This window comes from Ahaetulla prasina, chromosome 1 (assembly GCF_028640845.1).
Source record: "Ahaetulla prasina isolate Xishuangbanna chromosome 1, ASM2864084v1, whole genome shotgun sequence".
In the NCBI taxonomy this organism is placed as follows: Eukaryota; Metazoa; Chordata; class Lepidosauria; order Squamata; family Colubridae; genus Ahaetulla; species Ahaetulla prasina.
In genome coordinates, this window is record NC_080539.1 from 235813922 (window position 1) to 235829145 (window position 15224).

Consider the following 15224-nt stretch of genomic DNA (forward strand, 5'->3'; position numbering starts at 1 on the left):
AAAGTCATCCCAAACCACCTCAACAAGACGGGTCTCGGAACCCTCGCCTGGATCTACCCAATTTTGATCCAATCCGTCCCGAAGCTGAACGATTTTATCGTATAGATAATTATCCTGCAATCTTGCATTCTAACCACTGTGCCACCATGGCTCCTATGAAAAGCCATCTCGCCCCAATGGGATTGGCCAGTCCCTTTTGCTCCAATTGAAGAGGCCTATTTAGAATCCTTATGCTAAAGAATTTCACCTGGTATGGTCACGGCAGAGCCTCTTCTGCTGTGGCCCTCATCTTTTAGAATATTATTTAGAATAATATTCTAAAAGAAAACTGGCTCCGCCAGTTGACCTTGGGCCCTAATAGTATTGAACCCATCTTTCAGCTTTGGATGTCTTCTGAGCAAAGCTCTCAACTCAAAAAGCCCAAAAGACAAAATGAGAAGTATAAGATTATTTCAGGGTCTGGAAAAATGTGAAATGTGAAAATCTTGCTGGGATTAGAAGGAAAAGGAAAACAAAGCAAAACAATTTAGTGACTGGAAGAAGAGGGAGAGATGCTAATTCTCTTTGCCTTCACTACTCTCTAGTTTTTTTTAAAGCTCAATGGCCTTTTTTTAGTTATCTCTATCCATGAAATGCTGAAACCAGGGTTCTTTTGTCCATTGCTTCTAAACTTATAATAAATTATTCATGTGTACATTAGCTCTAAAGCAGATCTCAACTTCTATATCATTTATAACATTATAAAACCTGGTGTGAAAATATCTGCAGAGCTTCTGTAATTAAGATAGAAAAAAGAAATAGAGATGGTATTTATAGAAAACTGTATATGAACATTTTTATGAGAATGACAGTTTTAGCATGTTCTATATTATGTGTACAAGGATGTACAAGTAAGTAGTCTTTTGAAGATACTCTGATGGTCTGTTCTCTGAATATATTAGCTATGTGCTGTTGTGCAATTTACTTCAGTTGGGGAAGTTTAGAATGGCTCCTGGTTCATCAAAGGACATAAAACTCCCTTCATGAAATTAAATAAATCCTGTATTGCCTGCAAATCAGTAGTGAAATTCATTTTTTTTTTTACTATCGGTTCTGTGGGCGTGGCTTGGTGGGCTTGGTGTGGCCTGGTGGGTGTGGCTTGGTGGGCATGGCAGGGGAAGGATACTGCAAAATCTCCATTCCCTCCCCACTCCAGGGGAAGGATACTGCAAAATCTCCATTCCTACTCACTCCAAGGGAAGGATACTGCAAAATCTCCATTCCCTCCCCACTCCTGGGGGAAGGATACTGCAAAATCTCCATTCCCTCCCCACTCCTGGGGGAAGGATACTGCAAAATCTCTATTCCCACCTCACTCCAGGGGAAGGATACTACAAAATCCCCATTTCCTCCTCACTCCTGGGGGAAGGATATTGCAAAATCTCTATTCCCACTCCACTTTGGGGCCAGCCAGAAGTGACATTTGCTGGTTCTCCAAGCTAATCAAAATTTCCTCTACCTGTTCTCCAGAACCTGTCAGAACCTGCTGGATTTCACCCCTGCTGCAAATATATATACTTATAACTTATACTTATAACTCATTACATTTCTGTTAATTTGTACATTAGTTTCATCATCATCTTTTCAAGTGACCAATAGATTTCTTAAAGTTAGGGAATGATCATTTACAGGAGTCAACATGCATGTCTTACAACAGATATAAAATCCTGCTTTTAGTGTGTTACTTGAAATCACAAGAAAAGTCAATTAACTTTATTTTAAAACGTTGAAAAGAACGTTAAAATATTAATTATTTAAGCATTCTGCAAGTTAATTTTTGGGAGGTTGGGGAGGAGATGGGGATACATTTCCTTTGATTTGGAATTCAGTCATGAAAGGAAAGAAATAACAAAGCAACAGCTGAGGGGCATTTTTTAACATTGGCATTGGCCATTTGCAGAGTGAGCAAGCTGGCATTATGGGAGCCTCATGGGTGGAGACCCTCATTCAGTGTCTCATAGCTTCAACAAAGGATAGATAGGCAAAGCTGTTGAATATATGGATCTGCCTTATAACTATATTTAAAGTAAAACTTCAGTTTATTAGACTGTTCAGGGATAAAGGGATTATTAAATCCAAATTTATATTAGTTTGCATCGTGACATTATGATTTGCAAGGATGTAACATGTCCTAAGGTCATGATGCAAACAGTAGAAACTGATAGAACTAACATAAAGTAACACCTGGAGTATTTTGGATGCAATATACTTCATTATTTCAAGGTGCTCACTGGATGAAAAATTGATCGGTGTTATCTGTAATCTCTAAATGGGAGACTGTTAAGGTTTTACCCCATTGAAATACAGTATATAAGCTTCAGGTTATGCAAAGTCATGTTTTGGAAAAGGGGCGGTGAAAAACATATGCATTTAAAAATGTGTGGAATATCTTTGAGTTAATTTGAGTTAATGCAGGGGGTTGGACTAGAAGACCTCCAAGGTCCGTTCCAACTCTTGTTGTTATTGTTGTTGTTGTTGTTGTTGTTGTTGTTATTATTATTATTTAATATTTGAAAGTATTTTGCAGCCAAAGTTCAGTGGTGCGTTCTAATTTTGCAACTAATATTCCTAAAATAATGCATAAAATGCATTCAGGATTTTAAAAAGCCCTGAATTTACTCAGTAAGGCAAAATGCATCCTCTTGTGATTTCTTATTTTTACCTTTCCAAATGCCAAGCAGCTTTTTTTTACTAATGAAGTGATAGTTTGATATTGCTTATTATTAGCTAAGCTTCATTCATGCCAATGAGCCATTTTGTAGTTTAATATGGAATAATAAGAGTGGCGTATTGCAAATTTTTGCTTTGTGGCAGATAATTTTGGAAATGAATTGGAAGTATTTGGTTCTCTCATAGTTTGAGGGACATTAAAAAAAAAGTAATTCAGTTGTTCAAAATAGATTTTCAAAGAATTTTTTTTGAAGATTTTCTAATATTGATCTTCTAAGCCAGGGCTATCAAACTCCCGGCCCACAGGCCGGATGCATCATGTGCTGGCCACGCCCATGCCCGGTTTAGCAAAGGGGGGGAAAGTCCCGATACATCACGTGATGCCACTGTGATGACATGAGTTTGACTCCCCTGTTCTAAGCAATCTTCACTTTAGCTGTTTATAGTCATAGCAGACGGCATTATCATCTTCATCATCATCACCATCATCAAATCTGTATAAAAGAATTAAGCCTATTAGTCAGAAAAAAGATAACAAAAAGTAAAGACATGTCACTAGTGAGAAAATATGATGGAACACACCATGATCTCTAGAATTTTGACACAAATGCATTTTGTAAATTATATATTTGAACATTTGTCTTTCATTAGAGTCCCTTTTCATAGTCTCCTGGTTTCCAGCCTCTTATCTTAACCACTTCAACAAAGTGGTTGGCTCTGACAATAAACAAGGAGACTGTTAAAAATTATTCCCTCTTGGTTTCAAATATACTAGGTTCACCACTGCTTTAATTGTTTTATCATTTTGTTTATATTGCATATATTATTGCTAGTTGCTTTGCAATTATGACATTTATGAGACAGAGAAAAAGAAGGAGTGAGCAGTAAGCGGTGAAAAAACTAATCTTTTGGTCATACAAAACCTTAGGAGTCAAAATATCAAACAGCATTTCTAAATAATCTCTACATACTGAGTGAATGGCCCATGAAATGACAAAGGCAATTCAGGGTATGAATTCATGCATATTTAAGTAAAAACTCAAGTTTTTACAACTGAAGGTATGTATGGCATTGCCAGGGATCTTGAAGTTATGGTGTATAGCTGAATGAAAATGCCAACCAAATGTATTACTAATGTTAAAAAATGAGTAGGCCTAGTGATACTTAGAAGAGAAAAAAATCAAAAACAAATAGTACTTAAACTGGTAATTATTAATTGAAATCCTATCTAACTTGAAGTTACATACTTCTGGGATCAAGCAATCTAGAATCACTCAGGCCTGCCATTTCCACTGCAGAAGGAAGAGCTGGTTTGACTCCAAAGAGACCTTCCAGGTTACATCTTAGTTGCCATTTTGTTCAATTAAATGGTGGAAAACTCTTTCATGATTAAAGTAATCCACACAATCTGCAACATTATTTCTGAAGTATAAACAGTGATACAGGTATGATTCTATCAGATATTATTTAAAGGCATCTGATATTAACCATTAATTTTCAATTTCTTTCTGAATGACCTAAATATAAAAGTTGCGATTTTCACAGTAGCCAACGTTTTCAGTGGTCTGTTCACCAGTTTTCCTAGATCCCGTTCTCTGCGATCTCCACCAGCATAGCTCCATATCGCAGACTAAATTTAGGGGTGCTTTTTTTGTGTCTCAATTTATATTACCTTGCCTTTTTTTTAATTTGCATTTATATCCCGCCCTTCTCCGAAGACTCAGGGCGGCTTACACTATGTCAAGCATAGTTACTTTTATTGAACATTTTTTGCCATTTTAACACCCATTTTTCCTTGTTTGATTTTTCCTTGTTTTATGGGATAGTGGGAGCCTTTCACTGTCCCCTTCTGTTAGAGATTTCTCAAACATAGGCCTTAATTTCAGGGCTGTGCATATGTGTGTTATGTATACTGAACTTCTACAAGTTTATTTTTAGACAATGAGTGGGGAAAAATGCAACAGATTAATATGTCCAATCACTTTACAAGACAAGGACTTTGAAAGGGAATGCAATCTTGGTAATTAAGCTATGAATAGCACTGCAGATACAATGGAAGAAGTAAGAGATTACGTATCCTTCACTCAGATCTCATTGAGTCCATACTGTATAATGTAGGCTTAGCTGTTTTCTAACCATTCAGGTGCTGATACCAACATAAGCACTCTTCTCAAGATAATTTGAATTAGTCACTTAAGCAAAACTCTAAAGCCCCTAATTACACTCCAGCACTTAAAAGCAAGAGGCCTGACTCAATGGCACTCTTTTGATTGGACTTTGGAAACTTCTAGTTGTACTGAAATGCAGCCGAACAAAAAAGCCCACCCTGAGCCAAGAGGTTTCTTCCTTCTGAAAATGTATATATGAAGCTGTTTCTTTGTCTTGTTGAAAATAAATGTTTTTTTTACCTTGAGATTTATCTTCACGCAGATAATGGAATAACATGCAAACCTAATGATTGAACTGAAGGCATGTTTTTAACTTTGCAGACAATAGAGCTACTCTTTGACTCAACTGTAACATTGTTATTTGTTACCGTTAAAGCCCACATCATTATCCACTTTTATTTATAGCCTGTGTCATTGATAAAAATAATCAGTTGCAACACCACACAGTAGAGAATCATTTTATTCAAAGGATTTGTGACTTATTATTGTAATTACAGTACTGAAATTATCAGAAGCTAGTTAAACAAGAATAATATTATAAACAGCAATATATGAAACAAAACCAAAGAAAAAGTTTATAGGAAGTTGTGGCTTATGAAGGCAGTGACTGGAATAGCGCATTGTAAACAATCTCCGTTTTGTTTTATTTTTTTTCTCTCTTATTGTTAAATAAGAATTTTTTTCAACAGAAACTTTAATTTTACAAGTTTAATATTCTAAGGAAATGGTCACCTCAGTTTTGCTTGATCTCTATAGAGTTACTATTTGTTTACAATAAGAATGTTTTATTGTAAGTTTGTGAATGGCCAAATGCAATATGTAGTTGCACCAAAAGTCAGGCCCCATAGAAAATTCATCATATAAATTGCATTAAGAATTCAGATTGGTTGTCGTTTTCTTTTTTACACGTTTGATGTAGACCTTTCAACATTCAATACAGTAACTTTTTTCCCTGTAAAAATATTAATAAAAATATTGTGATTTGACTCTAGAGACTGACTTTTGATACAACCTGACTTTTGATACAATCACTGAAAGGTGTTGAGATTTGAATATAATAGTTGACATAACTGCTGAGGTTTGAAGATGTGTCATGTTTTGCTTATGGAAAGATGTTCCAGAAAACTATATGGCATAAGCAGTCTTCTCTTGATTTATTTGCCATAAGATAAATAAATAATAATTTTGATTTGTTTAAGGACCAATGAAATAGCAAATAGACAATTGTCACAAAGATGTGCCACTAAATAGCTAAGAAAATTTAATGAAAGAGCATTAAACAACTCTATATTTTATTAAATCTCTACGAATTGAATGCCTGGATCAGATGAATGAAAAATGAAATTTCTTGACTGAGATGAACATTCTAGCTACCACAGATAATCTTTGGCCAACCACTCATTCAGATATTTTTATGTCTACTGTCTTTTAGCTGTTTAACATATTCATATATATTTCTGTAAAGAGAAAAATAAGAAAGCAATGGCAGTTTGAATGTGTTCAGTAATGGAGATTTAGAAATTGATATTTACATTTTAGTGAAAGGCTTAATGATAATAAATTAAAACGTCTTTGCTCTGTAAAGTGCATGGAAATTATGTTTTCTATCCATTTCAAAAAATCTCCTTTCATTCCTTCCTTATGGGTTTAAATTTATTGCCCAAATACTGTATTCTTCGGGAATATAATATGTTCATTTCAGCCTATACGTATAAAACATGGGTTTAATGGTATTTGTGTGAATTAATCTTTCTAGCTTAAGTATGGTGCTACTTTGCCTTAATTATAGTCATTAATCAAACATCATTATGTAACATTGCAGAGAGAGACCACGGGTGTTTTTGTTTGGATTCTGGTTGCTTTTCGATATTGTGTCAGGTATCTTGTGATGGGTTAGTTTTCTTCAAAAGCGCAAGTAGCTCTAAGAGCTTTACTCATGCTGTGATCTATCCTGAAGCATAACTGAGGTGGATATGTCATGCAGGGGTTAGCAGGTTGGTTTCTATATATAACTCTTGACTGGGACTAGCAGTGTGAAGCTGATAGTCACAGCAGTGTTACTGAAGCCTGCTTCTCCCTCCCTCCCTCCCTCCCTCCCTCCCTCCCTCCCTCTGGTGTGTGTGTGTGTGTGTGTGTGTGTGTGTGTGTGTGTGTGTGTGTGTAAAAGTTGATCCAGCCTTGTTGGTTTGGACATCTGTTGGGAGCTAACTCTTCCTCTGCTGCCAACCTGCTGTTTGGGAAAGAGAGACGAGGGTTTTAGAAAGAAAAGGTTAGCCAGAAGAAGACACTGCATTATATAAACTATATTGCTGAATCTGGAAACACTAAGATCAAACAAGATCATTTGATGTTATTTTCTTTTGTGCAGTTATCTGACATTCTTAATCCTTAATTTGACTTTAAGGTGCTATTGTAGGATGTGGTTGCCATCCATATATTCTTCTTTCTATTGTAGAAAATTTTTGAAAGTTTCAACAACCTACTTCATTGCTTTTCATCTCTTGACTTAATATCTGTATTTCATCTCTATTTTGTATCTCTCTTATTTTCCGAAACCTCTATTTTGTTTTGCAAGACATCCACCTTGACTTTAATTTTGTTTACTAGTCCATTCAGTCATCCTTATAGATTCTTCCAACTTATTTTCAAACTCAACTTTTTTTTCTTCATTGAAATCTTTTTTAAGCAATATGTTCACATAAGCAGATACTGTTGCTATTGTTATAGCTGTTCCTTGATCCTTTGAAATCTTTCAAATGTAATACCTTTTCTGTCATCTTGTAAGTGTCAACTTCAAAGCAAGATTTTGCTGTCATTTCATTGTTTTTCTAGTAATATCATTACATCAAGAACAAAAAGATTTTTTTTCCACCCTGTCTAGTCTTTATGACTTTGGTCTCCTGTAGAGCTCTGTTTTCTATCATCACATGGCCTGTTTCAAATTTCTTTTATTTCTTCGTTTTTCAAAATTAACCAATTGTGTCCTCACTTACACTCTAAAAAGTCTACATTCCTACAAAGGTATTATTTGATTTCTTTAATTAAAAAAAACACTTTACCAGAAGTCATAAGATTTCAAATTTAAACCTTTCTTTCTGACTTGCTGTTCAAAAGATCTATATTAGCATTAGAATAGTTTTAATTGAAAAGTGCTATAGAAAATAAGGTTTAGCAAACTCAATGTCCTTACATGCTCCACTGCAACTGGAACCTGTCATTGTTCCTGCATCTTTCAGATTCACAAATCAACCCTAATCCTGTGTTCTCCTTGCAAGAAGAATCTGGGGCATGTGGGCAATCTCTGGAGAGGCACATTTCCCAAACATTAGTCCACCTAATAGTATCTTCTCTTCTCCTTCGGAGAAGAGTTATTCTGCATAACCCAGAATATCCCCTGTAAATATTTTTAATTTGCTCTATGATGCCAGTTGATAATATTATATCCTACAATAAATATCAAATGGCTTGCAGACATAGAAGGTGATTTATGAGTTACAGTAATTCAAACAGTTAGTGGTCATTTTATCTGCAATTAATTTTTCTTCTATAACAGATTAATGTTTATAAACAGATATAGATGATATAGATATTATAGATATAGATAGATATAAACATTAATGTAGTTTTCTGCACACATTTTACACTTGAACCGAGAGCATGAGAAGTGGTCTAGAAAAAAAATCTTCATAATAATAATTTATGCTGCTTGCCAGGATTTGTCTAAAAAAACAAAACAATACACATTTCATTGTATGGATACCCAAAACTCATTCAGACCCATTCTAGATCTCAACCATTGTCTGGGAAAAATAGAATTAAAGCAATATTTTTATAAAGATCTTAAATAATGACCTTTAAATATTTTTAAAATGTCAGCGGCTATGTCTGTTTGTGTGTGGTGTTTGTGTGTAATAATGTCTGTTTGTTGAGATGGTTTTTTTTTCTCTTCTCTGAATTGTTGACTCACACTAATATTGGCTAATATTAGAGTCCCAAGCTCTTGTTGTAATTATATTGAAAAATAATAATTAAATAAAGTTTGCCACAATTTAATCACTGTTCTTAATTTTGCCAGATATATATTTCAGCTTCTTTAAACTTTAGGGAAAAGTAAGTCTGCCACAAAAGTGATAAATTGGGTAGTTTTAAAATAATCCTCTTTAAGCAGTTGATTTTCCTTTAATTATGTTAATCCTTATTAAGAAACTATAATTCTGCTAGTAATGCATAGAAAAGCTGCACAGCAGACTAATGCATAAAAAAGCTTGTAGCTAGCATAAAAGTGGAAACATTATGCAAATACATGATTGTACAGTATTTTCTTTACATTAGTAATCCTTATGTATCTGAACAGAATTAAACTGCTTATTAATTACCATTTTCTATTATTTTTAGGTCCTGAAAAAATAGAATTCAAGTGTCCCCTGAATCACATCAAATGTATTGGCTCAAACAGATGTATTCACATGTCTCAACTCTGCAATGGCGTTTATGATTGTCCTGATGAATATGATGAAGGAGTGCACTGTCGAGGTAAGTGACTTTGGGGATATGCAAAGAAAATGCCTGGATATTTTTCAAAAGAATGTCTTATATACGTATATGAGTCTACACCAAGCTAGAAACTCTCCTTTGCCTACTTTTCTTTGTACCACTTATAAACTGCCATCCTTGTCATATCACATTTCATAATTTCGATACCATCGACCATGGTATCCTGCTGCGCCGGCTGGAGGGATTGGGAGTGGGAGGCACCGTTTATCGGTGGTTCTCCTCCTATCTCTCCGACCGGTCGCAGTCGGTGTTGACAGGGGGGCAGAGGTCGACCCCGAGGCGCCTCACTTGTGGGGTGCCGCAGGGTCGATCCTCTCGCCTTCTGTTTAACATCTACATGAAGCCGCTGGGTGAGATCATCAGTGGTTTCGCGTGAGGTATCAGCTGTATGCGGATGACACCCAGCTGTACCTTTCACGCGGACCACCCCAACGAAGCTATCAAGTGCTGTCCCGGTGTCTGGAGGCTGTACGGGTCTGGATGGGGAGAAACAGGCTCAAGCTCAATCCTCCAAGACAGAGTGGCTGTGGATGCGGCATCCCGGTACAGTCAGCTAAATCCGCGGCTGACCATCGGTGGCGAGTCATTGGCCCCGATGGAGGGGGTGCGCAACTTAGGCGTCCTCCTGGATGAACGGCTGTCTTTGGAAGATCATTTGACGGCCGTCTCCAGGAGAGCGTTTTACCAGGTTCGCCTGGTGCGCCAGTTGTGCCCCTTTCTGGACCGGGATGCCCTGTGCACAGTCACCCACGCACTCGTGACGTCTCGCCTGGATTACTGCAATGCTCTCTACATGGGGCTCCCCTTGAAGAGCATCCGGAGGCTGCAGTTAGTCCAGAATGCGGCTGCGCGGGTGATAGAGGGAGCCCCTCGTGGCTCCCGTATAACACCTATCCTGCGCAGACTGCACTGGCTGCCTGTGGCCTTCGGTGCGCTTCAAGGTTTTGGTGACCACCTTTAAAGCGCCCATGGCATAGGGCCGGGTTATCACGGGACCGCCTGCTGCTACCGAATACCTCTCACCGACCCGTGCGCTCTCACAGAGAGGGACTCTCAGGGTGCCGTCAGCGAGGCAATGTCGTCTGGCGACGCCCAGGAAGGGCCTTCTCTGTGGGGCTCCCACCCACTGGAATGAACTGCCCCCAGGACTTCGTCAGCTTCCGGACCTTCGGACCTTCCGCCGCGAGCTTAAAACATATCTATTTAATTGCGCAGGACTGAGTTAGATTTTAGTTTATGGGTTTTATCTTGGGTTTTAATTTTTATATTTTTAATTAAGGCTTTGAATAAGTTTTTTAATTGTTTTTAGAATTGTATTTATTGTATTTCTTGCTTTTAAATGCCTGTAAACCGCCCTGAGTCCTTTGGGAGATAGGGCGGTATATAAATATAAACAATAAATAAATAAAATAAATAATTTCACTATATGAGTGTATGTGATGGAGTGTAGTAGGCTGGATCCCCAGGAGGGAGGAGACGTGCATTACAGAGTAATAAGAGACAGCTCAGTACAGTTATTTTGTGTGAAAGAGAGTCCCTCCCTTCTCAGAGTACATGGTAGATGCAGCAGTAGAGTGCTTCAATTTGGCAAGATTCTGTCTATAGATGTGGAACAATAAAGAAGTCATTTTAGAAGTATCACCACATATCTATCCTGATTTTTGGGCCTGCCCATCTAGTATTACACATCAATATAGCTCTCTGATTCCAGTAACTCTGAATTTTTATTTATTTTTTACCTTCAATTAGCAGTTGTCCACGCCAATCCAATCACAATATTTTGGGTTATTGTTTTTCCTGTAATTGCTTCCTTCTTCAATCCATAAACAATACCCTCTGGATTGACTCCATCTTGCTATGAGACTTCTGAAGTTATCATGTTCTACATCTTACGATCACTTCATCTGTTCTACTTAAGTCCTTCTCCAAGTTACCTATCATCTCTCATTTTCATGTGTACTGCAGTCAGCTCTGCCATTTTCTGTGTCTTCCCTTCTATATTAATCAGTGTATTTCTTCCTGCTCATTCTTTTATTCAGAATGTATGTATTAAATTACCATTTTTGTGTTTCTTATTCATGTGTCAAATTCATTTGTCAAGTCTCTATCTCTCACCTCAACATGTGTACCTTAAAAAAAAAAAAGCGATGTCATTGCAATTGTAACTGGCTATCATGATAAAATATTCTGTGTTGGAAAATGTATTGAAGTCATATTTTTCAGATGACCTTCCATGCCTAGAAGGTTAGCCTAATATGATGTGACAGAATGAATTGTATTATCGGCCTTGCAAGTTTAAAAATAAAACATGTTAGATATGAGAATAACTATACCCTGTACTGTTTTGTAGCGGTAGCAATATAATATTTCAATCTGTAAACTATTGCCCATCTTCCCTGAATAAGATCCTGAAATTATTTTAAAAATCATTTTATAGAATGTGTAAAACATCAGAAACAGGATTACTGCCTTCTCACCGTGATTTTACGGAGGGTGGGGGAATCCATTTTCCTCAGGAAGCCACATGAAATAGAAGCCCACTTTCTTACCCTTTATAACATCCAGTTTACCAGCGTTTATTGTTATTACTGTAAAAGGGAACTGTTTCTTTTATTAACATTTGTAGGTGCAAAGATACTAAAGGGTAAAAAAAGCTAAAACCTCATTATAACATTAGATAATAATGTTTATTTGTTGTGCTAAACTTAAAGTCAAGGAGATAAATGTTGTTATAGAAAATAAAGTGTATGTAAATTATCATTTAGAAAGGAGAAGAGGACGGGGGGAAAAGGAAAAATTAAAATTAAAAGGAAAGTTTTGTTTAATACAACTTTATGCAAGATCTCTTCTTATATTCCTAAACTCTGTTTTCGTGCTTAGATGTATTTATTCTTCTTTCCTTCCCTCCCTCCCTTCTTTTCCCTCCCTCCCTTCCTTTCCTTTCCTTTCCTTTCCTTTCCTTTCCTTTCCTTTCCTTTCCTTTCCTTTCCTTGCCTGTTCCTCTCTTTTCTCTTCTCTTCTCTTCTCTTCTCTTCTCTTCTCTTCTCTTCTCTTCTCTTCTCTTCTCTTCTCTTCTCTTTCTTTTTTTGAAATAAGGTACATTATAATGAAACTGCTATTTTCATTATTTTCAATGATTTTTTTTTAAATGATGTTATTGATGAATCAAAGACATCCATCTCTTTCATCTTAATAAAAAAACATGGTTATTTTATTTTATTAAAGATCTTCAGTCTTAAGACTTGGTACCTGGTTATATTAATGTGTATATTTGTATGTGTTGGACATTGCCTATAAAATATTTGTAATTTGCTCATATTTACTTTTCATTATTGAACTGCATATTAGTATTTTTTTTGTTTAAATAGCAAGTGATATAATGAGCTGAGTTATTTCTTTATTTTTCAGTTTAATCATTATTAAAACATTATTCCTAGTTCTTACTGAATATATTCAAGTTAATGGATCAGCATTGATGACTGCTTTGAATTCACCAAGCACAGGAAACTACGACGAATATAGTGAAACATAACTGATTAGCTTATTTAATTGACACTTTCTATGTAATTTAGCCTGAAATAGCTAAACATTTAAGATTAGGCAGAAAAAGAAAAAAAATGAAATTTATATTCAAAATGGAAAATTCAGAAGATATTGAAGAAAATCTGATAATATTTAGAAAGAGCATATATAAAAAAGAAACACATGCACACTGTCGTATAAAACTATTTTACAGAAGCACAGAGATATAAAATCAAATGCCAACCATGCATTTATTCACAGTTTTAAATTCCGTTTGCCAAATTGCAATTACAAATTCATCTCTTGCACTATAAGAGGAATGCTCACCTGGGCAAGTATTTTAACCTTAGCTTTGTTCATGAAATGCTTTAAACAAGTAATCAATAATTTGAAGATTAACTTAACTATAAAATGATACTGCAACAGTCATTGTAATTGTAATAACAGTCACCCCTATATACTTGAAGGCAGCAAAACTATTGTAGAAAAACAATTTCAACTAAATACTTATTTCCCATTATCAGATAGAAAACATTTAAATACAGTTATCTATATGTGCGCAACAACACTTCTTCATCCATCTTAATTCCACATGAGGTTTCAAGACAGTGATTAAATGGAATTTCAGTTCTTTCTGTGTGCATTTATATATGAATAATACTTCAAAAAGGAAAAGTTAACATCTAGAACAGGGATGTCAGACTCAAGGCCCAGGGGCCAGATCCAGCCCGCAGAGTGCTTAGAACTGGCCTGCAGGGCTGTCCTGGAAACAGCAAAGGACTGGTTTCAGGTGCCTCTGCCAGTGAACACAGAGTTCGGGAGGGCCACAGGCAGCCCTCCTGAGCTCCATTTTCACCGGCAGAGGGTTGCAGGAGGCCATCACAGCCAAAAATGGAGCTTGGGAGCTCAGTTTCACTGGAAGAGCACTCAGGCCACTAGAGGCCTCCCCAACATGAGTAGCATTGAGCTGGCCATGCCCATCCTGGTCACACCCACCCCAGCCCCCCGCCCTCCCCGAAGTCAAATACAACCTTGATGTAGCCCTCAATGAAATCGAGTTTGACACCCCTAATCTAGAAGGAGTTTTGTTAGGAATGACAACAAGATTTTTCTTCAACACTTTGAAGAAAACTATGCCAGATCAAGAGCATTTAAAAGTCTCCTTAGATTCAGACAATGCAGTATGAAGCACCATTGGTTGAGAAACTTAAACTATCTTTGGATCCCAAGTATGATTTTTAGGTCACAGTCCTAAATACACTTTCCTGAGAGATTAACTTCACTGAACTTGGTAGAACATTTTTCTGAAAACACTACAGAGTTAATTAGTTCATTGTCTTCAATTTCATTTTCTTTCCCATTTTTTTTCTCCATATCTCTTCCAAATGATCCATCGTGGGTGAAGTAAATCTATGGAATAATTTGGTGTTTGTTCAGATTTATTATTGACTGCTTCGTTCTAAACCATACTTTAAAGGTTTGAAAGAAATTGTTATAAACCAAACAGTGAAACAAAGAAATATTGGGATATTGAAAGAAGTCTAAGACAAAGAAACACAACAAAAATCCCAATGACTTTTAAAGATCTGTCAAACTGCACATTAAAAGAAACTCTCTTTGTCCTAAGGGAGCCCGATAGAAATCTGGTCGGTTATTGTTCTTTAAAGTGTCAGTGGAGAGAAAAGAAAACTTCAAAAGGTTCAAAGATTTTAAAGGAAGTTGGGACGGGGGTCTCTAAGATTACTGTAACTTTTAGTGCCCTCTCCTTTTAAAATTTAATTCATCACAAGTCTGGCCTGCATTCCAAAAAGTTCTCTGTTATCAATCAACCAAGTTGAATATTCTTCATATTGGTTAAAGAAAGTTTATAAATACTGTAGAGACTAGGGATTGTTGAGATATCTTTCTGATGGTTGCAATGAACAATATTGCTGGAAGAAACAATATTGTTCTTCATTAACAGCAGAGATTCTGCCAGGTACTAACTACAGCTAGAGTGGTGAAGTTATTAAGATGTTCAATTAGGACAGTGGCGGGATAAAAAAAAATTACTACCGGTTCTGTGGGCGTGGCTTGGTGGGCATGGCATGGCATGACTTGGTGAGTGTGGCTTGGTGGGCATGGCAGGGGAAGGATACTGTAAAAACTCCATTCCCACCCCACTTCCAGGGGAAGGTTACTGCAAAATCCCCATTTCCTCCCAATCAGCTGAGACTCGGGAGGCAGACAATAGAAGTGGGCAGGGCCAGTCAGAGATGGTGTTTACTGGTT

At 36.6% G+C, this 15224-nt stretch overlaps 1 protein-coding gene across 1 annotated transcript in view; it reads left to right on the plus strand.

Annotated features, from left to right (window-relative positions):
• The first annotated feature begins 4650 nt into the window (after positions 1-4650).
• The window catches only part of LOC131203454 (low-density lipoprotein receptor-related protein 1B-like), a 298673-nt gene continuing 288099 nt past the window's right edge, over positions 4651-15224 (plus strand). The window contains exons 1-2 of the mRNA XM_058193741.1: positions 4651-4729; positions 9273-9410. Of these exons, the coding sequence (XP_058049724.1) occupies positions 4651-4729; positions 9273-9410 (217 nt within the window). The remainder of the gene's footprint in view (positions 4730-9272; positions 9411-15224) is intronic.